The sequence below is a fragment of the Mus musculus genome, chromosome 12 (genome assembly GCF_000001635.26).
Source record: "Mus musculus strain C57BL/6J chromosome 12, GRCm38.p6 C57BL/6J".
NCBI lineage: Eukaryota > Metazoa > Chordata > Mammalia > Rodentia > Muridae > Mus > Mus musculus.
In genome coordinates, this window is record NC_000078.6 from 85,821,300 (window position 1) to 85,848,759 (window position 27,460).

Consider the following 27,460-nt stretch of genomic DNA (forward strand, 5'->3'; position numbering starts at 1 on the left):
GACTGTCTACCTGTTACATAGACTAGAACCTCGTGTGCCACACACTCTGACTCCTAATGAGGACACTGAGCTACCGCAAAAGGCTTCTAACCTTTCTCTTTATGGCCTTTTAGAATCAACATGTCATCCTATTTCTTTGCTTGCCTTCCTGGGAGCTTCTTTTAACACACAAATTGTCTGGGCAGGCAAATGAATGGAGAGGTATCCAGAGAAGCTTGGGAAAAAGGCCAAGTGCTTCCTGCATGTTCTAATATTCTACTGCAGTGGTTCTCAACCTTCCTAAAGCTGCGACCGTGTAATACAGTTCCTCATGTGTGGTGACCCCCCAACCACAGAATTATTTCATTGCTACTGCTACAACTAAAAATCATAATGTAAGTCTCTTAATATGCAGGATATCTGATATTCGACCCCTGTGAAAGGGTTGTTTGACTCCCAAAGGGTTATGGCCCACAGGTTGAGAACTGCTGTACAAGTGGCTACCAAGACTGGATTAGGCACCAGAACCACCTGGATATTTCTGGAACTGGATTCCTAGCCAAACTTATTGAGGAGCCTGGGGTGGTCAGATACATGGCTGACTTTGGAATCAGCAGCTAGGTCATTGCTACAGAAAATATACTTCTTTACATTCTTTTCTTTTCATTAGTTTAATTAGTTCAGTTTTGGACATAGGAGCTCACCAAGTTGCTCAGTCTGCTTTGAACTCTCAACCTTCTTGCCCTATCCTCCTGTGTGCTAAGATTATAGGCATGTGCTCTGATGCCCATACAGTTTTGACGTCTTACCAAGGTTTGGCTTGCCAGTGTAGAGCTTCTCGTAGAGAAAAGTGTGGTCTCGGAAGCTCTGGAGTGTGTTCCCCATGGCTATAATGGACACCATAACCAGCCAGCTTCGTAACACATTCAGGAAGCGGCTCATGACTCCCCTCCAAGAGAGGGCGCTCTGCCTTGGGAACAAAGAAGGCTGAAAGTTACTTCTACATCAGTCACAAGCTGTCACCTAACCTGTACGAGGGCTGTCTGGAGTGATGTCGGCAGAGCACTTCACACATACCTCTGCTAGTCCTTCGGCCCCACCCTATTTCTTGCTACACCACTTTTATTTCACAAAATATCTAGGAATATTTACCCTAAACAGAGCTATGCTGATCTTTGTCACGGAGGTTTAAAAAAAAAATGCAGTGGGTGGAAATGTCAAATCTAGCACAAAAGACATAGTGAGAAGGACAGAAGAAATGGGGGTGCGGACATTTCTATAAGTAATCAAATGGATTTCTGGGCAAGCTTGTGTTCCTGCCAATGCTCGGTCACTCTAAAGAGGGTGAACGACCAGTACACCTTGCAGCAAGTGGCACCACATTTACCTTTGCTCAACTAATCCTCCAAAGCACAGCATTGCTGTAAGTCAGAATTCCCTCCACTTGCCTGGAATCAGTATTACGCCTTCATCTCTTCATGCCATCCCTTTGCAATACAAATAGCTCAGGGTGATTCAAAATCTACTCAGATACCTGGACACATCCTATCAAATGTACAGAAGTTGCATCATACACTTGAATGGAAACCATAGTGTAACTGTCTGACTAGTCTTCTTAGTTTCCCTCTGCATGGCTCCCAGACACATCATGTTTCATAAACTAAAACAATCGAAAAGACTTGGAAAAGACCTGTCATAGCTTGATGTTGGGTTTCAAGAAAAGTACATTAGCTATAGTTACGGAACACTTGTGTCCTACACTTATATGTGCCCCAAGTATATAACATCTTATTTCACTCACTCCCTACATCAGGATAGGCAGGCACTATTAGTATTTCCACTTTACAGATGGGGATCAGAACCAAGAGCTAAGTGATTTGCTTAGGTAACATAGCTAATATGTGGCTGAGTGCCAGGGTCTGTGGACTCTGTTGCAATACTCCCTCATAGAATGTTTTGATAAAGTTCTCATCTTTTAAAAAATATTTACTTATTTATTTATTTAGAGACAGGGTCTTACTATGTGGCTAGTCTGGAACTCTACATAGATCAGGCTGGCCTGGAACTCACAGAGATCCATCTGCCTCTTCCTCCTGAGTGCTGGGATTAAAGGTGGGTGCGGCCAGGTGCAGCAAAGTTCCCATTTTTTGAGGAAGCTGGTAGGAGAGAGAGCTAGGTTCGGTACTTTTTGTTTAGCTCAAGCCTCGCTGAGTAGTGATTTCCATCAGCTCTAAAGGGATCCCACAGAGACAATTTGTCATAGCCACCATCATATTGGCCCTTCATTTACCTATTGTCAGGCTAACTGCTTTGGCCTGAAAGCTGTAAGAAACTATCAGGCTTCCCTTATCACTGTGGTAATGTTTCAGTATGATTCCCTACTACCCAGTGTATATAGACATCAAGTGAAGTGATGACGAAAAACCAACTATAAAGGGCTCCAGGAGAGAAAGGGTGGACCCAGAGGAAAGAGGTCTCAAACGGGGACTGTCCCAGTCTAGAGATGCTGGGGTGTGCTGATCTTCACAGACACTTACAGCATATGCCAATCTACTTCTTTTTACTTTCTCCTCTCAACACCAGCTTGGGTTATTTAAAAATCCCCCCAGCCCGCCCCCGCACACACTCCCTTTCAGTAGAACGTAGAACTTACACCCTCCATTTATTTCACAGATCTTAGAAATCCCAGAGCTGATGAAAACACACCAGAGCATTTCTGTATGACTCTACCAATTCTTTAAACCCATTCCCTTGGAGTTATGAGGTGGAGAGAGAGGTGGGGTACACCCTTGCCCAGGTCAGCATGGATGCGATACTAATTAACAATCAATAGAGGCAGACTCCTATCCTAGCTACACCACTCATATCTGAGGGGTTCAGACAAGCCAGTGAGACTCTAGAGACTCGGTTTTCTCATCCGTAAAATGGGGATATAAGCCTCTATCTCGAGGGTTACCCGATAATACATGAGGAAAAGTGAAAGCTCGTTGCAGAGCTAGGTTCATAACGACTGCCCGTTCACTCACCCATCCCCAGAATTGACCAAATCTCCATTTTCCTAGCACCTCCTCTTGGACATCGTTTCTAGACTCCTCCACCACCACCTCCGGTTGCTTTCCAGGCAACCCCCACTTTCCTAAATTTTGCAGATAGTTTTACTCGGGTGCTACATCCCACTCCAAATTCTCCTACCTGACGATCCAGTACTACTGCAGCAGTATCAGCAGCATCCGCAAACCAGCTCTCCCTAGGCCAGCTCCGGTCCCAAGTCCACCTGGGCCACTTGTTCCCGCCCCCTCCCTCAGCCCAGCTCCAGGATTGGGTTGTTTTTGTCAGTCCTCGTTCTGATTGGCTACGCTGGCTCAGTTCGAGCAGGCGATAGGGAGTGAACTCCTTTGCTGCCAATCAGCAGTTGCCGCCGCCTGAGCCTCTTCCTGCTACGCCGCTCACGCGGTAAACCCTTCTGTCGAGCGTGGCGGAACTCTGAGTTTGGAGTCAGTCTTTTAGGGGTGGGGAAAACGCAGAGAGAAAAAGGAGCCAAGAAACCTTCTGGTGACAGCCTGGGTTGGCTCTGGTGTCTGAGCGCGCCGTGGTGACGCCATCCGTCAGCGCCCGCAGCCGAGCGTTGTTCGCGCCGCTGGCGGGCGCCTGCGCAGTGGCTCTTAGCGGGCGGTTGCTTGTTGGTTGTTGTAGTAACGGGGGAAGCAGCCTTCGGCGGCTGCGTTGATTCGGGCTGGGGAAGGAGGAGGGAGGTGAAGCAGAGCGTGGTCCCCGCCTGCCGGCCCCGAGCCGTGAGAAGATGAGACAGGTAAACGCCTGCGCCGGCGCGCTCCGGGGAGGTGCGCTCCAGGGTTAGGCGGGCGCCGCTGCGCTTCCCTCCGAGCTCCGGAGCAGCTGTTGGCTTCCGGGCGTGCTGGGCAGAAGCGCTGCGGCAGAGTCGCCGCGTCCTTGCCTGCGGAGCTGCCTGGGGTTGGGGTGTGCTGGGCTGGAGCTGGCGGCTGGTCCCTGTAGGGGCAAGGACTTCCTGAGCATTTATCTCGTTCTACTCTTCAGGGAGCCGAGGAAAGGTGGGCATCCCTGAAGGTTTTAACTTAAAAGACTCTCAAGCATTTTTGGGTAAGGTCGAGAAGTTCCTTTAGGAATCACCCGAAAAGAATCATTGAGGTTGTTTGGTATTACTCATTTCTGCTGAAGATGTGTAGGGTCGGGGTTAGTCACTGTTGCTGCTTGCTGCAGTTGCTTTGTTTTTGAGAGTCTTATTGTATAAGTCAATGCACAGACCAGCAAAAGCTTGGAGAATTGCCACGAATTGATTATCTTTGAGTAGTGACATTAAGGTTAAGCGTTTTCCCTAAACGTTTCTATTTTCTCTATAACGAACATGAAACTTTTTCTCTATGGAAAGTGTTTGAAGTTAGAAGCCTGGGAATTGGAGATTTCCTAATTTTATGTGTCTACTTGATATCCGGATTAAAATGTGTGATTAAAAAAAAAAGTACCAATAATTAGAGTATTTGACTTCCCCTTTCCCCGGCCATTTATGTGATCCCTGCTGAGGAGAAATATTTTCACCACCCTTTTATTAATAGTTCGGGTGATTTGGTTTTCCTAGAAACATAACAGCTTATTCTGTTTGCTTGTGGTAGAGTCTGTATAAATATTGGCAAGGGTTTTGAACCTTGGATTTTTATTTTGATCCTGGTCAGATTTGTTTAGCAAAGAATTTTCTAAACATAGGCTTATCAACTGTCCACATCAGTGCCCTAAAGCCTCTCCTTTGGTGCTTGCTCTTTTATTATATAAAACGACTCAAATTCAGTAACAGCTTTTTAGATACAGCAGAGACAGTATCTGTTTGAAAAAAATTTTGTGTCATACCCTTTTAATCCCAGCAGAGGCAGGCAGATCTCTGAGCTCTAGGCCAGCCTGGTCTACAAGTGAGTTCCAGGACAACCAGGGCTACACAAAGAAACCTTGTCTTGAAAAACAAAAACAAACAAACACAGAAAAAAAATTCTTGATTTTTGTGATATGTGAGGTGCACTGTGGCAGAAGGTAAGCTTCTAGAGACTGGAAAATACTCAGGAATATATTTCTTTTCATCTTAAAGATCATGCAAAAAATCCTGAAGTATGCAACTGCATTGTCTTTGAAGTCCTTTGACTTTCTTACAGGAGTCTGTGCCATCCAAATTGTTTGATCCAGTGAGACTGCAAGGAAGAAAGGTCTCTGAGGCCTCTGTGTGCTGACTGTATGACAGACCCCAAAGGAGATGCCAGTTGTGATGGCCCGGGACCTGGAGGAGACAGCATCGTCCTCAGAGGACGAGGACCTGGCCAACCAAGAGTGAGTGACAGTCAGCCCGCCCTTAAGGGGGGGGTTCCTTTATTCACCTCCAGGTTTCCTTCTTTGTGTTGCCTGGCCCTAGCTTCCATCTGTGTTTGGAGTCAAGATCATATTATTCACTTCCCATCCTTTTTCAGAAATTCGAAGGGTGGGCTTATGTTTCTAGGCCTCTAAGTCAATATCACCTTTAGATGTTCTAAAGTTCAGATAGGAACTCAGGTGAACTTGGTTCCCCACCCCCTTCTGCTTTGTTTTTGAGGTGGGGGTCTCTCATTTCTGTTGCCATACCTCCCACCACATCTGGCGCGCTCTCTCTCTCTCTCCCTCCCTCTCTCTCTCTCTCTGTGTGCACATTTTAAAACAGACTCGCCTGCTTGAGTTTATGTGCAGCATGGGCATGCAGGTTCCTGAGGAGGCCAGGGTACATGGAATTCCTTGGAGCTTCAGTTACAGAGTTTGTGGCAGCTTGATGGAGTGCTGGGAAATGAACCTGGCTCCTCTGCAGGAGCAGGAAGCTCTCATAACTGTTGAGCCATCCTTCTAGTCCCTGCAGTTGGCTTTGTTGTGGGTTTTGGGGGATTGAACATGGGGCATCAGGCTTCCAAGCAAGTACATTTACCTGATGCACCATCTCCTGGCTCTAATAGGTGAACTGAGTGCAGTACGGATGTGGAAGTCAGAGGACAACTTTCTGGAATCTGTTCTCTCCTTCCATCATGTGGGTCCTGGGAATTGAACTTGGGTCAGGTTTGGCGACAAGCACCTTATCCGCTGAGTCATCTTGTCAGCCTTGTGTCTTGACCATAGCTTCTAGTAATTGAAAAATTGGAGATTTTGAAAATTTTAGAGATTGGTGAAACGTTAAGTTCTTAGGCTCTGACCTTGACTCTATAAGTTTTCTCTGAAGCATTTACAGCTGTAGAACGGTGATGATATGAAGGGCAGGCCACACACAGCAGAACCTCTGTGAAGATGCTCCGATGAGAATACTAGAGCTCTGTAGCCTGTGCCGTGTTCATTGAACCACAAGGGCTCTCTGTAAGTTCTTTCAGGTTAAGGGTCAAGGTCATTCATTGACTGTTGGGTCCTCATAATGAAAATGATTAACAGGGCCAACTGTAGCTTCTAGAGATGGTAGAGTAGATCATTTAATATGCACACTGAGAGATTTTAATTTAAAAATATTATTTCCACCTTATTAGACTCACAAATATCAAAGAATCTCCACTTTACAGAGAAGAGATGGATTGTGATTCTAATTTAGCTCTCAGTTTTGAGGACTTTTACCTCTCATAATTTTACTCGATATGGAAGAGAAAAGCTGATAGGCTTATCTAATTTATTTATATATAACTCTAAGCTCTCATATATGTATACTGCACTTTCATCCTCTCCTTCCACTCCCTCTCCTCAAATTCATAGCTTCTTTTTAAAAAAATTATCTTTACATAAATGTACACACACTCACACACACACAAATACACAAATAAATATAATCTTGAGGCCAGGGTGACCTGAAGCTCACTAGGTAACCCAGGCTGGCCTCAGATGCGTAGCAGTCCTCCTGCCTCAGCTTCCTAGTGCTTGAGATTTTAGGCGTGAATAAGTCACTTTTCTTAGCTTAAGCCGTTTCTCAGTCCCTTAGAATACACACTCTAGAACCCGAGTAGCTCCCAGCCTATTTTGAAAGGGTGTGATTAGGTTCAAACTATAATACACATGAAAGTACTTGATAAAGTTATGAAGCATGGTATAAATGTAAGGCATTGTTCTTAGTAGCTAATGCGGTCATGGTAGACTGTATAAGGTAGAAGATTATATTAACAATATTTGAGAAATAGTTACAGCATTAAGTTTCCAGGAAAGGCTTATCATTGTTAGTTCACAGCACATAATGACTTGACAGTGTATTGGGGTCACTGTTTTCAGATAATTAGATGGGTAATTCCCTCTGGTTCCTCTGCTTCATGCGACATCTTACTTCAGTCTACTTCCTTTTACTCATTTTAGAAAGTATTTAATGCCAACCAGGGTTGTTCTTTTACTCTTGTTTTTCCTTTTTTCTTAATTTTTTAAAATCTCTGCGTAGTGGCTTAGATGATGAACACAGATAATACAATATAACTGACTGTTGCTTATATTTATAATTGAGAAATGCTAATTATCTAGTAGATTTCCCAACCCTCATCTAAATTCATGGAGTTTTTGCATACTTCTGTGGATTTTTCGCGATTACTCTTGTCTTGTCAGCTCATGGACAGGTCTGTCATACACTGGCTTTCTACTCTGGGAAGCTGACTCAGGGTTTCTGACACTGAGGTGAAACATCAAGACCCAAAGCAACACCAGGAAAAAAGACTTCATTTTAGCTTCCATGTCCAGGTCCCAGTCCAGTCAGGGCAGGGACCCGGCAGGAACCTGGAGGCAGGGCTGAAGCAGACGCCATGGAGGACACTGCTCACTGCGTGCTAACTCATGGTTGGCTCAGCCTGCTTTCCTCTACAGCCCAGGGCCTGCAGTGGCAATGCCTGCAGTGGCTGGGCCCTCCCATAGCCATCACTAATTCACTAATGTCTGCAGGCCAGTCTGATATGCAGTCACTGTCTTAGGAGTACTTCTGTCTTTCTAGCTACGTCTAGGTTTGTGTCAAGTTGACAAAAACAAAAACAAAAACAAAAACCAACAACCAGGACAGAAGCTTAAAGTCAGTTTTGTTTTTTTTTTTTCCGTCCAGGGGAGTAGGCTTACATTTTAGAAGTTACAGGAATTAGAAGGGCTTTTCCCAGCTGAGTTGTTTTGTGGCCACCACCTTGGTTAGAGCTGATCAGATCCTCAGGCCTTGTTAAAGCGTTAATCCTTATAGTCCTGGAGCACCTCACAGCCTGCCATTGTTGGCTTCAATTCCAAACTTGAGATTTCTCCTTCCTGCTGCATTCTGTTGACATTGACAATTGAAGCTGACCGTGCCATTTTCCTGGTTTTACCCAACATTATTTCGGATACCAAGTATACCGAAACTATTCTGTATCTTGGTTGGTTACCCCAGATACAAATTTATATGTAGTTGTGGAAACTTCCATCTAAGAACTTGACATAAGGCCTTTTTAGTCTCTGAAAAAAAAATTAGCAGTCTTAATTTCTGTTCCACAAGGTAGCATTATGTCAGTTACTGCAGGAGCTCGTAGAAAGTCAGGGAGAAGAATGGTGCTAGTGTGAAGAAGGCACAGTATAGCAGGAGGCTTGGAACTGCTTCATTCTCTGTCTGAGTTGCTGACTCTTAGGATTTCATTAAGTCAGCCACACAGTTGGTCTGTTTCAGTCTGAATCGTTCACATACTTTGTTTTGGAGCTGGAGAGATGACTCTGCAATTAAGGGCTCTGGCTGCTCTTTCAGAGGACTTGGGTTCAGTTCTCAGAATCCAGGTAGTAGCTTACAGCTTGCTGTAACTCCAGTTCTAGGTGGCCTGACACCACCTTCTGGCTTTCGAAGACACTGGGCATGCATGTGGTGCACGTGCATATATGCAGGCAAACATTCATACACATGAGATGAAAATAGACAAATCTCCAAATACTTTGTTCTTCATACCTAACAAAGCAACCTTTCTTACAATATGCCAATTTCAGGTATAAAATGAAGATATAAACTTCCAATTTTTAGTTTCCTAATCATTTTGAATTTTTTCCACTAATCTTCAAGTGTTGCTATTTTCTGATTTGTTTTGCTTTCTTAAAGAGAAAATGTTATTTTTTTATTGAAATCAATCTCTGTCAGAAAACTTTTTTTTTTGTTTTTTGTTTTTTGTTTGTTTTTTAGAGACAGGGTTTCTCTGTGTAGCCCTGGCTGTCCTGGAACTCACTTTGTAGACCAGGCTGGCCTCGAACTCAGAAATTCGCCTGCCTCTGCCTCCTGAGTGCTGGGACTAAAGGCGTGCGCCACCACGCCCGGCTGTCAGAAAACTTTTAATGACATTTTTTTTTTTTTAATTGAAATCAACCTCTGTGAGAGAACTTTTAATGACATTTTAGCATCTGCCTGAAGTACTTTTTAGGTTACTCTACTAATAACTACCTTAATAGTGTATTTCTTCTTTTATCTTTTTATTGTCTGTGAGTGGAAAGAGTTCTCTCTCAGGGATTTGTCTTTCGCAGCCAGGACAGGCTCTTCGCAGCTGTGGATGTGTTTATTGTGGTGCTGAGTTTTGCCCGGCATTCTTAACTGTAGTGTAATCTATTGTTTGTAAATGTGACAGCACAGTGGTGCCAGTCTGTAGCTAGTGCCAGATGGGCAAGGACCTCTGGCTTCTTTCCAGACTCTGCCTGTTTTTCCTGTGTCTACTGACACAAGCTAAGGTCATTTAGGGAGAGGGAATTCCAATTGAGAAAATGTCTCTATCAGATTGGTTTGTAGGCAAGTCTGTAGGGCATTTTCTCAGTTAAGATTGATGTAGACAGGTCCAGCCTGGGGTGGTCTGAGGTTATTATATAAGAAGGCAGGCTGAGCAGCCTAAGAGGATATGCCAGTATGCAGTGTTCTGCATGGCTGGACTTTAGTTCCTGCCTCCAGATTCCTGCCTTGCTTGAGTTTCTGCCTTGGCTTCCCTCAATGATGGACTGTTAACAGGACATGTAAACTGAAAGAAAACCCTTTTCTCCAAGTTGTTTTCAGTAGTTGTGTTATATCATAGCAGTAGAAAGCTAACATTCTTGCTTACTTCCAACATCAAGAACAGCAAGCATCCACATTCATTTTACTAGAGAACAAACTAGATATAGTAGTTGCTTTCTTTACTGTAACACTTTGGTGGCTAAAGGCAAGTCCCAAGGCTGCCAAGTTTCTAAAACTTGTGTCCTGGCCACAGTGCAGTTGTAAATTTGGATTGGGAGGATAGATCCTGGCTCTGCAGTCTGTGGTATGGCTTTTGTGATCATGTGAGTTTTTAGAGAGCGAGTCTTTTGGTGTGGATCCTATTCTATTTAAGGAATGGATAGCTTAAATTCTCAGTGTTCACTCTGCAGAACTTTACTGAAGGAAGCACTGGGAGAAAGCAATCCTTGGGTTCTCTCCTGTATCTTACACTCTATAGTTGTATGGCCTTAGACAAGTAACTGAGACACTTCTGCCTCTTGCCGATAGTGTAGGCAAGAGGGTTAAGTGACATCTCTGTTTAGTGCCAAGTATGAGGTAGGGACAAGCCATAGTCATCTGCTTCAGCTGTTAATTCCGATTTTGAGGTGTGAATTAATGAAGCACGTTTTTATGCCTGCAGGGATCACCCATGTATTATGTGGACTGGAGGCTGCAGGAGAATTCCAGTTTTGGTTTTCCATGCTGAGGCTATTTTGACAAAGGACAACAATATTCGAGTAATTGGAGGTAGGTGTAACCTCTGCTATAGAAAGGGGATCTGGGTATGACCCTGACCACTCTAGAACAAGTTACTATGACACAGACAGAGAGGCCTTGGCCATGGAACACGCATTGAGCTGTTACTTCAAATATTATTCATAGTTTCTTAAATTGTTTCCTGAGTTTCTCAAAATGATGTGTATGTGTTTATTTTTCAGGTTATGTTTACTTAACATGTCCCAGAGTTTACCATTTTGACCACTTTAGAGTGTGCAATCAATTGGTGTTTGGGTCATTCATATTTATCACCGGTGTCTAGCTTAAGGACATTTGCATCACTTGGGCAGCCACTCCCTCCTCTCTATACTGCCAGTGCCTTATGACTGCTAATCTTTCTGTTTCTATAGATTTTCCGATTTTGCATAGCATAAAATTCAGTGTTTCTCAACCTGTGGGTTGTGGCCCCTTTGAAAAACTGTGTCCAAAAATATTTACATTAACAGTAGCACAATTACAGTTATGAAATAGCAACAAAAATAATTTTATGGTTGGAGGGCCACCACAACATGAGGGACTGTATAAAAGAGTTGCAGCATTAGGATAGTTGAGAACCACTAATGGATGCACACTGTATGAGGTCTTTGTGTTTGGCTTCTCTTACGTAGCATGTTTTTACAGTCCATTCATGTTGTCCCACATATCCTTGCTTTGTTATAATCATTTTATTTTTATCCATCATCAGCTGATAGACAATTTGTTTGGACACTGGAAAGTGGTAGCTCATTGAGGTTTCAATTTTCTTTGCTTAATGCCTAACAACCTGGGGCATCTTTCCATGTGCATTTTGCTCTTTGTATGTCTTTGACAAAATATCTGTTCAAGGCTTTGAGCATTTAACAAATTAAAAGCTTTGTGGTCATTGAGTTCTGAGAGAGTCCGATCTTTTTGTTTGTTTGTTTTTGGTTTTTCGAGACAGGGTTTCTCTGTGTCTGTCTCCTGGCTGTCCTGGAACTCACTCTGTAGACCAGGCTGGCCTCGAACTCAGAATCCGCCTGCCTGTGCCTCCCGAGTGCTGGGGAGAGGGTCCGATCTTTATCAGATATGTGCTTTGCTTTCCCCACTGTGTAGGATGTTTTTGCAGGCTTCACTTTCTGTGAGATACTTTTTCTTCAGCAGTGCTGGGCTTACCTATTTTGTTGTTTTGTATGCCTTTAATGATTGTGTTTGAGCACACGTTGCCTAACCTAAGTTGAATTTTTCTATGTATTTTATATTTAGAGCTGAATAGTCTTTGGTTCATCTTGAGTTCGTTTCTTACAGTGTCTGCCATCCTTCTTTCCTCTATTAGCAAGTTATCTCAGCATGATTAAAGAGAGTAGTCTTTTCCTATTAAATGGTATTGTTGTCAAAATCACTTGACCATCCATTTATGAATTTGTTTCTGTACTCTTTTTTTAAACTTTTTTTTTCATTTTAAGTGCATTGGTGTTTTGCCTGCATGTATGTCTGTTACAGATAGTTGTGAGCTGCCATATTGGTGCTGGGAATTGAACCCAGGTCTTCTGGAAGAGTTTTCAGTGCTCTTAACCTGATGAACCATCTCTCCAACCTGTTTCTGTACTCTTAACAGGCCATTAGTCTAGACATTTTTAAATTTGTTTTTATTTTATATGTATGTATGTTTTGCCTGTGTGCATGTAAGTGGAATATGTGTGTGTTTGGTGTCCCCAGAGACCAGAAGAGCATGCCATATCTTCTGGAACTGGAGTTACAGGTGGTTGTAAGCTGCCATATGGCTGCTGGGAACCGAACTCAGGTCCTCTGTCAGACCAGCAAGCGCTCTAGACACTGAGCATCTCTCTAGCCCTTGTCCAGTACTCTTCTGCCAGTATCATGTAGCTCAGATTACCCACTGTAACTAACTTTTTTTTTTTTAAGACAGGGTCTCTTGCCAGGCATGGTGGCACATACCTATTGTACTGGCTAGTTTTGTGTCAACTTGACACAGCTGGAGTTACCACAGAGAAAGGAGCTTCAGTTGAGGAAATGCCTCCATGAGATCCAACTGTAAGGCATTTTCTCAATTAGTGACCAAGGGGGAAAGGCCCCTTGTGGGTGGAACCATCTCTGGGCTGGTAGTCTTGGGTTCTATAAGAGAGCAAGCTGAGCAAGCCAGATGAGGCAAGCCAGTAAAGAACATCCCTCCATGGCCTCTGCATCAGCTCCTGCTTTCTGACCTGCTTGAGTTCCAGTCCTGCATCCTTTGGTGATCAACAGCAGTATGGAAATGTAAGCCGAATAAACCCTTTCCTCCCCAACTTGCTTCTTGGTCATGATGTTTGTGCAGGAATAGAAACCCTGACTAAGACACCTATAGTCCCAGCACTTGGGAGGCAGAGGCAGGTGGATCTACATGAGTTAGAGGCCAGCCTGGTTTACAAAGTGAGTTCCAGGATGGATGGTCAGAGTTAAACAGAAAAACCCTGTCTTAAAACAAAACAAAAAACAGGCAGGGTCTCACACAGTTCTGGCTGGTTTCAGGGTTGGTTTGTGGCCAAGGCTCACCTTGAGCTCCAATTGTCCTGCCTCTATCTCTTAAAAACATTTTTTAAAGATTATTTTGTATGTGTGGACATTTTGCCTGCATTTGTGTATGCACTCCATGTGTGTGTAGGGCCCTAGAAGTCAGAAGAAAGTCATGAATCCCCTGGAACTGGATATAGAGATGGCTGTGAGCCACTGTGTACGTGCTAAGAACTGGGTCTAGGTGCTCTGCAGATCAGCATGTGCTTTTAATTGCTGAGCTATCTCCCAGCCCTGCGTCCACCTCCTGAGTGTTGGAATTGCAGGCATGTAAGCCACACTCAGCCCCTAGTAAGTTTCAAAATAGGGAACTGAATATTTTAACTTTGTTCTTCAGGATTGATTGTTTTGGTTGTTCAGGATTAACTTTGCCATCTCTGAAGTATTAGCCTTTGAGGTGTGGATAGATTGAGTTCTGAGTCTGAAGGTTAAGCCATACCTACTCTCACAGCTTATGATAACATGGATCAGCACTGTCTGGTTGTGTGGCAGAGAGTCTGTTCTTGTGTTCTTGGTCATTAGTTCCCATTCCAGCGTCAGCATGAAGTAGTGTGTCTCGGACAGGTTACTTCACTTTTGCCAGTTTCACTGTTAGTTAAATGGGGACAGCCTCTGTCTTTAAGGCATCATGAGGATCAAATGAGATCGTTCAATGTCTGGCACATAGCGGGCCATCAAAACTTAGGCTGCTTATCCTACTTGCCGAATAGGAGCTGCTCTATTTTTAAATGACCCATAATAAGCGATTTCAGAGAGAACTGTAGACTTGCTTTTGGGATTTGAATGTTTCTCTCTTCCCAAGGGTCCTTGTGCTCTAATCCCTCAGTGAGTTGCTAGGCTACCTTTTAAAGGAACAAGACTTAGTCATTTTCTCTGAAGCCTTAATGATCGAAGACTGCTGAGAAAATCCCTTAAATATGATTTGACCCAAAATGACAAATGTGACAACAGAAGTGAGTGAGTCCAGTGTCCTTACAGTGCACTGCTCTTGGTGCGCTTGTCTTGTTAAAACTGTCTGTGCGTCCCACGGCAGGAAACAGACCTGTGTCTTTTTCTTTGTCTTTTCCCTTTTCTTTTTCTTGGAGTAGCTTCCATTTAGTGGAAACTAATATTCATCAGCCTTGCCATCCACTGTTGAAGCTACTAGAGTTTTCTGGAATGCAAGGTGTCTTTCATACTCATTTCCATAGATTACTGCACTAATGATTCATATCTGTGACTAGAGGATGGAGGTTAAGGCAGGAGGATTTTCAGTTGGAGAACAGGACTTCATAGCAAGACCTGTCTGGAAAAAAAAAAGGAAAAAGCTATTAAATTTGTTTCAACTATATATTATAAAGTTTGTTCTTTATTTCTCTAAATTCCTTTAGGTTAAATTTTTTTCACTTTTAATGTAAATGACTTTTGCTAAGTATGCTTTGGATTCCTGAATAATTCTTATTATTTTTGTTTGTTTGGGTTTTTGAAACAGAGTTTCTCTGTATCCCTGGCTGTCCTGAAACTCATTCTGTAGACCATACTGTCCTCAAACTCACAGAGATCTACCTACCTCTGTCTTTCAAGTGCTGGGATTAGAGGTGTGCACCATCATCAGACTTGGTTTTCTGAATTATTAAACACAATCAATCTGTAATATTTTTGCTTCTTTAAAGTAGTAGGACATGTGGTGTCTCTGTTCAGATCTTAGGTAGTTAAATCCCTCTGAGGAATTGTCTGGGGCACTAGCTCCGTCCTGCGGATCCTGTAGTGTCCGTGTGCTGTTTCATAGTTGTGCTTATCTGCTGACGGTTTCTTGAGTTGGCTTTGAAGGGTTTGGGTTAGTATGATTTCTGTGCTTTATTTGGGAAATACTCCAGGAACATGGCTGTTCCTTTCATAGTCAAGCCCCTTCCTGGTTGTACACTTTCACATGTAAATAGGATGTGTTTTTTAGTGGTAACACAGGTATTTCCAAATGACAGTAAATATATCATAGGATGAGCATCATTTTATAATCTACCTAAAGTGTCCATTCAGTAAATTTATATTTTCATAGACTAGCATTGGAAGTAATGCAAGATACATGTGCGGTTTTAAGTTGGAAAGGTGAATTTAGCTTTTATAATGTGTTATATTTAACTCAATAATTCTAATATAATTTTTACATTTACTCAATATAAAGGAACTCATAATATTTTTATATTGAGTATGCGTTTTACAGTTACTGTGTATCTCAGTTTAGACTTCATGAACATTGTAGTTGAAAAAGTAAATTCATGGAGTTGTTTCAAAGATTTTTGTTTTTAAGTTTTTATTTTTATGTGCACTGGTATTCTGCCTACATGTCTGCCTGAGGGTGTCAGATCCTCTGGAACCCGAGTTGCAGATAGCTGTGAGCTGCCTTGTGGTTGCTAGGACTCTGAAAGAGCAGTCAGTGCTCTTAACCTCTGAGCCATATCTCCAGCCCCTCAAAGGTGTTTTCTAATATTTGTTGTGACAGGGCCTCACTATGCCACATGGGCTGCTCTGGAACTTTCCATCCTCTTGTCTGTTTTGTTTTTATATTTAGTTGCTGGGGATTGAGCCCCAGGGCCTTCTACATACAGATAGTGCTCTGTACCATGGGCTGCACCCCAGCCCCTGACTTCTAAAGCTGATCAAGCATTCAGTTTATTAGCTAAGTTTGTTTGTTGAGCCCATGCTGACCTGGACGTGGCCAACGCATGACTCTGACCTTGTGCTCCCCAGCTCTACTTCCTCGGTGCTGCGTGTTCAGACTTGTGCCGACATACTAGTTTATTAAGTATTCCATCTTAAAAATTTAAATGTAATCAATTCAAGTGAGGTAAAATAAAACATCTGGCCCTGTGTTATTGTGGTCCCGTGTCAAGTACTCATCAGTCAGCTGTGGTTGGTGAATACTGTCCTCCCGAATTTGGGTGTGGAACAAATTTTCTGATAGTAAATATTACTACACCATGAATCATGGAAGAGTTTATATTGGTATCTTAAAGTGCTTATTTCTGCCTATATAGTGAGAATGTGTGTGCACACATGCATGATCAGAGGATAACTTTCAGGAGTTGACCCCTGTGATTGAATTCAGTTGGCTAAGCTCTCTCCTGGCTCTGTTCAATTCATTTGTACATTGTCCATTTGCACATGTATCACGTATATCTTCATTCTAGGTTCCCGTGCTACTGTTTTGTTGGCATACTTTGTTTCTTGACACAGTATATGTAGATGTAGCCTGGGCTTTTCTCAAATTCTACATCCTCCTGCCTCAGCCTCCCACATGCTGGGATATTAGGTGTGTAATACCAGTCACAGCCTCATGCTATTTTTTATTTTTTAATTTTATGTTTGAGTGTTTTTGGCTGTATGTGAGTGTACCATATGTGTGAAGTGCCGGTGTAGGCCAGAAGAGGGCAGGCACTAGTCCCCTGGAATCTGAGTTACAAGCTGTTTTTAGCTACTGTGTGAGTGTTGGGAACCAGTCCCGAATCCTGTCCAGGAGCAGTCAGTGTTCCTAATCATTGAGCAGTCTCTCCAGGTCTGCCTCATGCTATTTTTCTAACTCCCTTAGGGATGTCTCTGTTGTCTAGGGTACCTCTGTGCTATCAGTTGGTTCCTTGTTTTTGTCTGCTCTGTTGCAGCCAGTCTTGGAAGTTTGGGGGTCCTACCATTTCAGGTTGCTTGCTGGGGTACATTTGAGCATTTACAGAAGAAGAAAATTCTGTCCTGTGTAGAGTTGATGTGAAGTTACTGCACAGGTTGAGAAGCAGGAGATTGGCAGTGTGCTAACAGCCAAGGATCAGGTCCTCCCTCTTGTTCTCATGAATATATGGTTCTTCTTGGGCAGTTGGATAGGTTCAGTTTGCATTACAACTCTAGCTTAAGTGTATCTGAGGGAAGAAGCGGGCAGAGAAGGAGAATAGTGCTTCCACTCCTTTCATTAAGCCTTCCGTGGAATGAACGGTGCCCACCCCCATAGGAGATGGTGGTTTGCTTTATTCAGTCCACTAACTTAAATGCTAGGCCCACTTAGAAATAACATCTAACTGTGATGGCCCCATTACATCAACATACAAAGGTTTTTGAGAGGCTAGATTTGTATGTGTTGTTTTCAGTTCTCTAAGCTAATTTCTAATTCACTTTTAAAACCAAAGGTCAAAGAGTATGTCTTTAGGCTGGATCTGGTCCTTAGGGCCCCCCCTAAGTGGACTCTGGGGAGATGGCTTAGGGGTTAAAAATGCTTACAAGCATGAGTTTGTATCCTCAGCAGTCACACAAAACTTGGGCATGGTTGTGTGCTCTTTAAACCCCAACACTGTGTGGGGCATACGAATTATTAGGGCTTCTTGGCTGTGAGCCGAGCTCCAGGTCTTGTGAGAGACCCTGTCTCGATGGACGACTGTGGAAAGTAACAGAGCAAGACACCTGACATTAACCTCTGGCCTCTGGGCACTCACACCTGCTCTCACATGCACATGCATGCTCCCCCCCCCACTCTCTCACTCAATTTGTTTGCTATATCAGATATATGATTTACTATGTATGATAACAAGTATTAAAAATATATAGTCTTTATTCTGCTATATACTAGCTTTTTTAACTATATCAAAATAACTTTTACTATGTAGCAGCTGTTCTACAGCTTCAGGTAGCATTTGCAACTGTACTGTAAGGTAACTAATGTTATTGTCGCCGGGCGTGGTGGCGCACGTCTTTAATCCCAGCACTTGGGAGGCAGAGGGAGGCGGATTTCTGAGTTCGAGGCCAGCCTGGTCTACAGAGTGAGTTCCAGGACAGCCAGGGCTATACAGCAAAACCCTGTCTCGAAAAACCAAAAAACAAAACTAATGTTATTGTCAACTCCATTTTACAGGGGGGGGGGGGGAGTAGAGGCTAGAGAAACCACATAATTCATGAAAGATTGTGGGCAGGAAGTGATATAGCCCTGGCGGTTGTGCTGTGGCACCATCCTCTTATTTCTCTTTCTGTCATCCTCAAGTAAGCCGGCTCCCATTTTCCCCGCACCCTGCTGGTCCTTCCCGGTGGCATGGTGCTGAGGCTCGCACAGAGGTGGGCACCGTTCATGCCTCCAGAGGGAGCTATGTTTGATAACGCTTTGGCTCTTACTGTTTTTAAATTTGAAAATTTATTTTTAGCTTTTGTTGAATAAGGTCTCGCTTTGTCCCTCAGACAGGCTTTGAACTTAAGCGTCTTCTTGCCCTCATCTTTTGTGTGTTGGGGTTCCAGGCCCGAGATACCTGGCAGGCTTGCTTGGCTTTTGCACGTGCAGGAGTGGAGCTGTGAGTGACAGTAGTTGTGATAATTAAAGGATCTAAATTTTTGTTCACTTTCCTAAATCTGTCATAAACATCTTTATGACAAGATAAAGGAGTGGCCTAGCAGATGGGTGTGTAGTTAGTCATTGTCTGTGTGGTGTGAGTCTTTGGCCTTGTTACTGTCTCTCTGTCCCTGAGCTGTTGGAGAAGTAGTGGGATGCTTGCTGCCCTCATTCCATTTAATTTAATTTAATTTTTTTTTTTTTTTTTTTGAGGCAAGCTTACCCCAGACTGACCTTGAATTTGATATGGAGCCGATGACCTTGGGCTTCTGATCCTCCTGCCTGTATCCCAGGTGCTGGGATTACGAATGTGCACCACCATACCATACCCATTTGTGTAGTGCTGGGGAATCTACCCAGGGCTTCATACTTGCTAGTGGTCTACCAACTGCGAGCTACACCGCTGCACTTTCTACAGTCATTAGCTAGATTTCCTGTTTGTGGTGGGCAGATAAATAGTCCCCCAAAGATGACCAGCTCCTCATTCCCATAACCTGTCACTGTGGTGTATTCAAAGGGGAGTGAGGGTATAGGTGGAATTTAGGCTCCCGATCAACCCAGAAGATAAGGAGACAGCCAGGAGGTCCTTGGAGGGAGAGGGAGGAGTGGGAATGGCAGGCAGTGGGAAGGACTAGGCCTGCTGTGGGCTCAGGGTGGCAAAGGATGGTTACAAGCCAGTGGCATGGAGCGCTGTGACAGAAGATCGCCAGGGATGGTTCTCTGGAAGAGCCCCTTGAGTGAGTGAGGCCACGTCTGAGGGACCTGCAGGATTCTTTAGAATGTTTTACCAGCAAATACACTGCCAGTTTAGTCTGAGTGGGACAGCCTTAGGGGAAGGGGAAGCTCTGTGAGAACACCACATGCCCCAGGCAGGGGACCGGATGACACAGCTACTCAGGTGAAGGATTACTCCCAAGGTGGAGCCTCAGGCCCAGGGCAGACCTGTGAGTCACGGAGCCTGGCTCCAAGACCTGGCCACAAATGGAACTTCAATTTGCCAGGTTTCGAATCTATGAACCCATGCCGTGACTTCTTTTTCCTCCTTAAAGTCTCTCCCAGCGTGAACCAATCTCCATGTAGCTGGAGTTCTGTTCATTGTATTTGGGGAGCAAATCATTTGTTGAAGGTTCACTGATAGAGAGCAGTTTTGCCCCAAGGTGAATCATACCGATTTATGATTTAGATGATGAAATTAGGGGCTATCTAGCCGATACATTTGAACGACAGTTTTAGACGTTGGGTTGAGTTGACAGGGATGTTGGGAAGGGTTGAATTTATTACCCAATAAAGAGGAGTGTTAATGTTTAGGGAGCAGAGAGTGGTTACGGTAGGCCCCCGGTGTATCTTAATCTCTGCAGCCTATGGATATAAACCTTTTATGGTAAAGGGGAATTAAAGTGGTTAATTGGTCGACCTTCAAGTAAGAAGATTACCCCGGATTATCCCAGAGTGTCAAGTCTACTGCAACCAAAGGGTTCCTTAACATGGAACAAGAAGCCAACCTGGCCAGAGTGATCCAAGGTGAAAAAAGACTAGACCTGCCGTTGTTGCCTTTGGAAGTCAGAGAGGGAGCATAAGCCACAAAGCACTGAGGGGAGGTGGCCATTGGACGCTGGAAAAGTGAAGGGCCCAGATCCTACCTGGAGTTCCTAGAAGGGGCAGAGCCTGGTGATCACAGCCTTGCTTTAGACGAGTGGGGTCTGTGTTGCCAAGGAGGCTGCAGATTTGGGTTTAAGCTGCCGAGCTTGCTTGTTACAGCAGCAAAAGCCAACTGGCACACCACCTCTCTTGTGCATTCGGATTTCTGTTTCTTTTGTAATTATAATCTACCCCGCTGCTTTCTCACTTTTATGCTAGACTGGCTCAAACTTGTCCTTTGGGGGCCCACTCAAGCTCGTTGTGACATGTTTCCAGTTAATTTTGAACATTTCTGTCTTATGGGGTCTAGCAGGAAGCGTCCCGCCTCCTTGCTTACAGTCTGAACACTGCACTTGACATTCTGCTCTACTTTGGAACAAACACGTAGGACTCTGCCCTGTTTTTAACTTCAACAATACTATAAAGAAAACGTAATGGTTGGGGGCTGCTGGGAAAAGCCTGAGCCGGGCTTTAGAAAAAGTCTGACTTGTCCATGCCCATCTTTGTGATTCAGTTTGCAGAGTACACACCAAGACTTCCAGTGGCTCAAATGTGTCTGTGGGTACAGCTGGGGTTTATGAAGCCTTCGGTATAAATTCATCAGAAACATAGTTGTCTTTGATGATGCGGCTGAGCATTGAGCTATGCACTTGCAGATGTCTGCGTTGCACTCACTCACAGTTGTTCAGGATACAGGCCTTCAAAAACACGGATCTGGAGCCAGGTGTTCAGGCTTGGGCCTGTAATTTCAACACTTGGGAGACTGAGGCAGGATCATCAATTCACTCTAACCTGGGTTGGAGTAAATGTTGTCCTCCAAATAGACAGACAGACAAACAAACACAATAGCCAAAAAAAATTTCCATAGAATTTTTAGCTAAGATTCTCAGTTTGTAGGGGCATATAGAAAGAACTAATGCCGTAGCTCAGAGTAAATGTTCACATGATTACAGATTTTCCTCTCAAACACAGTCCAGGCACAGGTTCTGTCTCCAGGGGCCAGCAGGAAATGTGCACAAGGTCAGGAGGCAGGTGACAAGCTGGATGAAAGCACACACAGGCCTCTTTAAAAGGGGCAGTTGCAGGGCCTTCCTGGCCTCTTCCTATTGGAGAGAGCTCTTATCTAAGATGTGCTGATATTCAGCATTTGTAGACATAGAGGGTTGTCTGGAACAGGGGCTCTTAGTGTTTTAAAATACCTACAGTTCTCAGTCTGGAAAAGCATGGGGGCTTTTTCCCAGAGTGATGATTTTAAGGTGGAAAAATAGACAAATGGATAGAAATGAAATGAATTGTATTGAAATACAGTAATTAAAAAGACAAATGGGGATGAGGGGGCCTGGAGAGATGGCTAAGAGAAGGTCCTGAGTTCAATTCCCAGCAACCACATGGTGGCTCACAACCATCTATAGTGGGATCTGATGATTCCTTCTGGTGTGTCTGAAGACAGCAACAGTGTACTCATATAAATAATAAATAAACAAATAAATAAGTTAGTAAAAGACAAAAAGCTAAATATGGTGGTGCATGCCTGTAACCCTTGATGCAAGAGTGCACATGTGAGGCTAGGCTGTGCTATGTAACAAGTTCAAGGCCAGCCTAGGTAACTGGTATAGCCTTGTGTCAAGAAATTAACAATAAAAATGTACCTTAACCCCCAAATCCAAGACATAATGTAATTGTTGTTAATGTGCTAATTTGTTAAGCTTGTAAGTACTGTGAACCCTGCAGCAACTGTGAAGTGAACCTAATGCCTACGTCTCTTCATCTGTAGCAGCACTGTTCCACTCCCTGCTCCTGTTGTGGACGTTCCTCATTGAAAGCTTGTTACGTTTGAGCTGGGAACTAGTGAAAACAAAGATGTAGGTTTCCCTTGGTATTGAGTGAACTCTGTGGTCCCTGAGCTTGCTTGGTCTCTGGCTGGCAAGATGACTCAGAGTAGAGTGCTTATCCTGCAAACCTGAGGACCCGGGTTCAGGGCCTGGAGCTCTTGGAAGGGAAACGGCTGCAGAGTTGATCTGTGTCCTCCACACAGGGCTTGGTATGCACATACCCCTTCCCCCATCACAACACACTTACTTATATTTAAAGGAAGGCTTGGCTCCAAGCATCCTCAACTGATTTATGGTAGCTTTAAGATCAGCATAGAATGCTGTTGAGTACACTAAGCAAATGTCCATGTTGCTCTTTAGTTTTGTCTTTGTAATTAAATTTTGTGGCTACTAAACTTGATTCTGTGTTTTTCTTTAGAGCGTTATCATTTGTCTTATAAGATTGTGAGAACGGACAGTCGCCTGGTGCGAAGCATTCTGACAGCCCATGGATTTCATGAAGTAAGCTCATTTTTAAGACCTCACCTTGCCTGATCACTTCAAAAGCTGAAATCCTAGCTACCTAACTGACCGTATCCATCCACAGAGGCAGCGCTAGGAAGCGCACGGGACCTGTGATTAGAGGCTCTACAGAACTTGGTACTACCAGCAGTTTCTCCTTGTGGTACATGGGAAGCATTTCCACAGGATTCCCCTCTCCCCCTTCTCCTGTGATGTGCTTAGATTTGGGCAGAGTTGCCCATGACGAGTTTTCTGATAAATCAGAACCAGACTCTAACTGAAACCAAGGTAGAGTTGTAGAATGCTGTGGAAACGGTGGCTCATAGAAGCAGAGGCTGCTTTCGAAGGAGAAAGGTGACAAGCAGCCTTGGGGACCAAAAGTCAGGGATCTCTAGGGTTATCTCAAGACACCGCTGTGGAAGTTACTGGACTCCATTCACTATCCTTGGGCTTTTTTGGTGATAGGATTGTTGGGCCAGCTTAGGACATAAGTCTCATAGAGAAGAGGCAGGTGGTTGACTGGCAGGTACTTTAATATCCAGAACCAAGTCATCCCCCGAGGAAGCTGGGAACTGAGATGTTGTCACTGATAAGGACAGGCACAGATGCCCCGTAGTCCACTACTCCTGACCCTACTGCTGAAAGCCTGCTTGCTAGCTGCTTATTCTAGGTTGGTATCAATAGGGGACACTCATAGTGTTTATGTCCTGCTTGGTGCTTTTCTGTCTCCAGCATTTGCCATTGTCCTAGAGTATTGTATGGACAGAGTACATAAATAATAATGAATGGACAAATGGATTCTAATGAATGAATAAAGAAAACCCAAGGCTTAAATTTTTTCTTATATTTACTGTTGTAATTTTTGGTTACCCGTTTGTGTATGGGATCGTGCATGGGACTGTAGGTGCCCATAGAGGCCAGAGGTATCAGCAGCTCCTGCAGCTGGGGTTGTAGGTGGTTATTGAGCCACCCAGTGGAGGTGCTAGCAAGTGTTCTTTGCAAGAACAGTACATACTCCTAACCGCTGGGCCAGCTTTATGGATTTGGCTTTAGTTATGATCTACAAAGACATAAGGGAGGTCTGAGAAAATGGAGTGTGGGGTTCAGTTTTGAGCATGCTTTGATATGTAAGTGTGCTAGAGACTATTGACTTGTACAGAGCTGATTTGTTCTTTGGGTTTGAGCTCTCCCTCGCCTTCCCTTCTTTAACCCTTGTTACCTTGTTTGCTGTAGTAGTACTCTGCTGCAGTAATAGGCTTGTGTAGTAACTGGGCCATGTGAGAGGCCTATGTAGATGAGAAACCACTGACTCTCTGCCCTTGCTTCTCTGGAGACAGGCTGCTGCTGATTTTATTTGTTTGTTTTCCATGTGTCTTTTGTGCCTAGGTTCACCCGAGCAGCACTGACTATAATTTGATGTGGACAGGATCCCACCTAAAACCGTTCTTACTTCGAACCCTCTCTGAAGCACAAAAGGTTAATCATTTCCCCAGGTAATGCTCCTCCGGGTGCTTTGTAGGATTAAAGGTAGCTGTCATCAGAATGTGTAGTCAGTGGAGAGATTTAGTGTTCTTAGGGGGAAAATAGAAGAAGAAGAAACTCTGGAAGTGCCATAGCCCACACTTGAGACTGTGGTGTTCATATGCCTGCGAGGTATAGACTCTTCAAGGGCTTTAGAGATGTGAAAGTTTTTAAAGAGATAGTTTCTAATTCTCTTTCCTAAAATTGAGGCTGTTCAACAGCACCCTATGTGGATGTTATTTCCCTCTTACCTTTCCTCTCACTGTTATGTTTTCATTTCTATTAAAGAATGATTCAACTCATGTCTTAATATGGTACATTTTCCTTGGGCATAAAGTGTTTCAGGGTTCCAATCGGAGTGTGATGGCACATGCTTATAGTCCTTACACTTGGGACACACAAGCAGGAGGATTTCATGACACATGCTTATAGTCCTTACACTTGGGACACATGCAGGAGGATTACATGACACATGCTTATAGTCCTTACACTTGGGACATAGCAGCAGGAGGATGAGAAGTTTATGCCAGCCTTGGTTACAGAACAAGTCAATGCCCGCTTAGACTATATGAGACCCTGTCTCAAACAAACAAAATAAATAAATAAATTAGGATTCCAAAGATACAACAAACAAATTGATATCAGATTCTAGCTTAACACTTCCTTCTTACATGATGATGGTTTCCATTTGTTTTAAACAAACTTGAAAGATAGCATAGTCTGACTGTCAACTCATAGGCCATTAATTTTAATGACAGATCATTTAGTGTCTGTTTATTTTGGGACAGGGTCTCATGCTGTAGCTCTGTGAGGTAGAACCTTACAATTTTAATTCTTTCAGTCTGAAAATTTGAGCATATTTATAAAAATCAGGCTTAAAACATGATTTTTATTTATATTTAAAGCTGTTTTTGCATAGATTTTATACTTTTAAGTCAGGTTTTTAAAAATCCATTTGCGGAGTGGGGAGGGAGAGGCGGGGCTGGAGAGATGGCTCAGCAGTTAAGAGCACTGACTGCTCTTCCAGAGGTCCTGAGTTCAAATCCCAGCAACCACATGGTGGCTCACAACCATCTGTAACAAGACCTGATTCCCTCTCCTGGTGTCTGAAAACAGCTACAGTGTACTTACATATGATAAAAACAAAACAAAACAGAACATTTGGAATAAAGATCATAGGTGTAATTGAAAACACAAACCTGTACAAAGGAGATTTTGATGGAATTTGCTTAGACAGAGGTTTCTTAGATAGAACAAAGCTTGGTGCATAAAAGGATAAAAACACAAGGGATTTCACCAGAGTAGAAAGACTTTTAAGAAAGTGAGAAAACAAATCATAGACTGGAGAAGTATTTATAAACATGTATCTGATTAAGAGTTTATATCCAAAGTATATCACAGTCAGTAGTTTTAAAAATGGAAAAAAGATGTAGTGAATACTAATACTAAAGATTTAGTCTCTTTGTCTCTCTATCTATATATCTATCTATATCTATCTATCTATTTTTATACATATATATATGCACGTGGGTGTATATACATAAATATATGTGTATATATATGTATTTAGCAAATCAAATTTAGCAAAATAGGGAAAACTTGAAATTGATGTGTCAAGGAAAATGTATGTGTGGTCAGTTAAAGATAGTCAACATCTTTAGGCATTAGTGGAATGCAAATTAAAACCATATGGTACTGAATATACCTAGTAAAGTGGCTTTAGAAGTTAGCTTACACCAAGCGCTTCTGAAAGCCAGGTGCATGGTGACTAGCATGCTAGCACATTGCTAGTAGAAGGGCAGATGGTTTAGTCACCTTGGATACCTAGAAACTGCCAGGTATCTATTGGTCTCAAGCCCAGTCTCGTGATTTTTGTTTCTAGAATCTGTGACATAACCCGTGTGTCTTTCATAAGCTAATGATTTGCGTGGTGACTGGCAGGGCCTAGTAGTTTCAGGATGGTCACAGGTCCTAGCAAAGTCTTAAGTCCTAGTAAGAGGGTTGGAGTTTCAGTCTGCCACTCAACCTTTAAGAAGCAGGGCAAGGCTGAAGTTTTAACATGATCACCAGTGACCAGAGACTTAATCTGTGACACCTACTTTCATTATAGCCCCAAAGGACTGACTAGGTTAGGAGAACTAGATGGCTGAACATGTGGAGCTCCTGGCAGGTACAGTGATGGAAAGAGGGCAGGCAGCTCTGTACTCCTTCCTCCACGTGGCATCCCGAGCATGTCTCTTTATCTGTGTTTTTTGTAATATCCTTTACAGTCAACCAGTAAGTGTGTTCTGTCATCCACTCGAGTAAAACATTGGACCCAGAGAAAAGGTCCTGGGTTAGCTGGTCAGAAGCATACCTGCAACAGTCTGCTGCTTGGAACTAGGGTCAGCCTTGGGGACTGAGCCTTCATCCTGGAGGATCTGATACCACGTCCTGCTAGACAGTGACTTAGAGGACACTCAGTAGTATCTGTACTGGCGTTGCTTGCTGGTGGTGGGGAAGCAATTACTGACCCCCCAGCTGGTATAAAAAATGTTGAGTAGTTATGTGGAGCTGAGTGGAGACTAGGAAAAGGCTTTGGTATTTCCTGTACATCTCAGAATATGGTGGCAGAAACAGCCTGTTTTCCCAGTATTCTCAGAATAACCACTGGCAGTTCTTGTAAAGTTAAGCATATGAGTCCGTGGTGATTGTGAAATGTGTCTGTAAATTCTTTGACAGTGCCTTCAAAGATTGAGCTAAATCTGTTCTTGATTGTCAACCAGACTTAGGAATTTGCTTCTAACAAATGGGATGTGACACAAGTGGTGGTGTGTCATTTTGGAGACTTGGTCATCATACACATTACAACCTCTTTCTTGGATCAATGGGCGTAGAAGCCAGCAGCAGGACATGACAGTCTGCAGCCTCCTTGGTAGGCTCCATACCTGTGAACGTCCTGTGAAGTGCATGCTCTATCCTGATCAGGCCTGATGATGGCAGTGTAGGCACACATCTGGACTTGAGCCTCATCAGCTGACTGAGGCAGAACTACCCAGTTCTTTCATCCCACACAGCTGGCCACAGCCACTATGTAACATCATAGATGCAAACTACTATTTTAAGCTGCCATTTTGGGGGTTGTTGATTATTTAGCAATAGATAACTAATGCAACTAGGTAAACTACATAGCAGGCCAGCAACTTGGAAATGGAAATGTTTGCATAAAACTCGATGTTTATATACAGATCTATGTGTAAGTGCTTTCCAGCAGCCTTATTCACAGTCTCCCCTAAACTGGAAATAATCCAGATGTTCTTCAGCTGGTGAATAAACAGACTGTGGATATCCACACCACAACCTGTGACTGAGCACATAAAAGAGTAAAGTCTTGATGGA

General features: G+C 43.5%; 2 protein-coding genes across 31 annotated transcripts in view; one reads left to right on the top strand and one right to left on the bottom strand.

Annotated features, from left to right (window-relative positions):
* The window catches only part of Erg28 (ergosterol biosynthesis 28), a 9,447-nt gene extending 5,853 nt beyond the window's left edge, over positions 1 to 3,594 (bottom strand). For 3 of the 5 annotated variants that reach the window (NR_153807.1, NM_021446.3, NM_001360813.1), the window contains exons 1-2: positions 3,172 to 3,594; positions 789 to 949 (exon numbers count right to left, since the gene is read on the bottom strand). Coding sequence is in view for 3 of the 5 variants with exons in the window: in NM_021446.3 (NP_067421.1) it covers positions 789 to 921 (133 nt within the window). In the remaining 2 variants the exon portion in view is untranslated. The remainder of the gene's footprint in view (positions 1 to 788; positions 950 to 3,171) is intronic. The other 2 variants (XR_003950072.1, NM_001360451.1) reach the window with 2 other exon arrangements.
* The window catches only part of Ttll5 (tubulin tyrosine ligase-like family, member 5), a 229,068-nt gene continuing 205,001 nt past the window's right edge, over positions 3,394 to 27,460 (top strand). For 13 of the 26 annotated variants that reach the window (XR_003950060.1, XR_001780460.2, XR_001780461.2 and 10 more), the window contains exons 1-5: positions 3,669 to 3,787; positions 5,154 to 5,325; positions 10,596 to 10,702; positions 22,479 to 22,561; positions 23,948 to 24,054. Coding sequence is in view for 19 of the 26 variants with exons in the window: in XM_006515995.4 (XP_006516058.1) it covers positions 5,252 to 5,325; positions 10,596 to 10,702; positions 22,479 to 22,561; positions 23,948 to 24,054 (371 nt within the window). In the remaining 7 variants the exon portion in view is untranslated. Of the gene's footprint in view, positions 4,047 to 5,153; positions 5,326 to 10,595; positions 10,703 to 22,478; positions 22,700 to 23,947; positions 24,055 to 27,460 lie in introns of all 26 variants that reach the window. The other 13 variants (NM_001081423.3, NM_001364625.1, NM_001347395.2 and 10 more) reach the window with 5 other exon arrangements.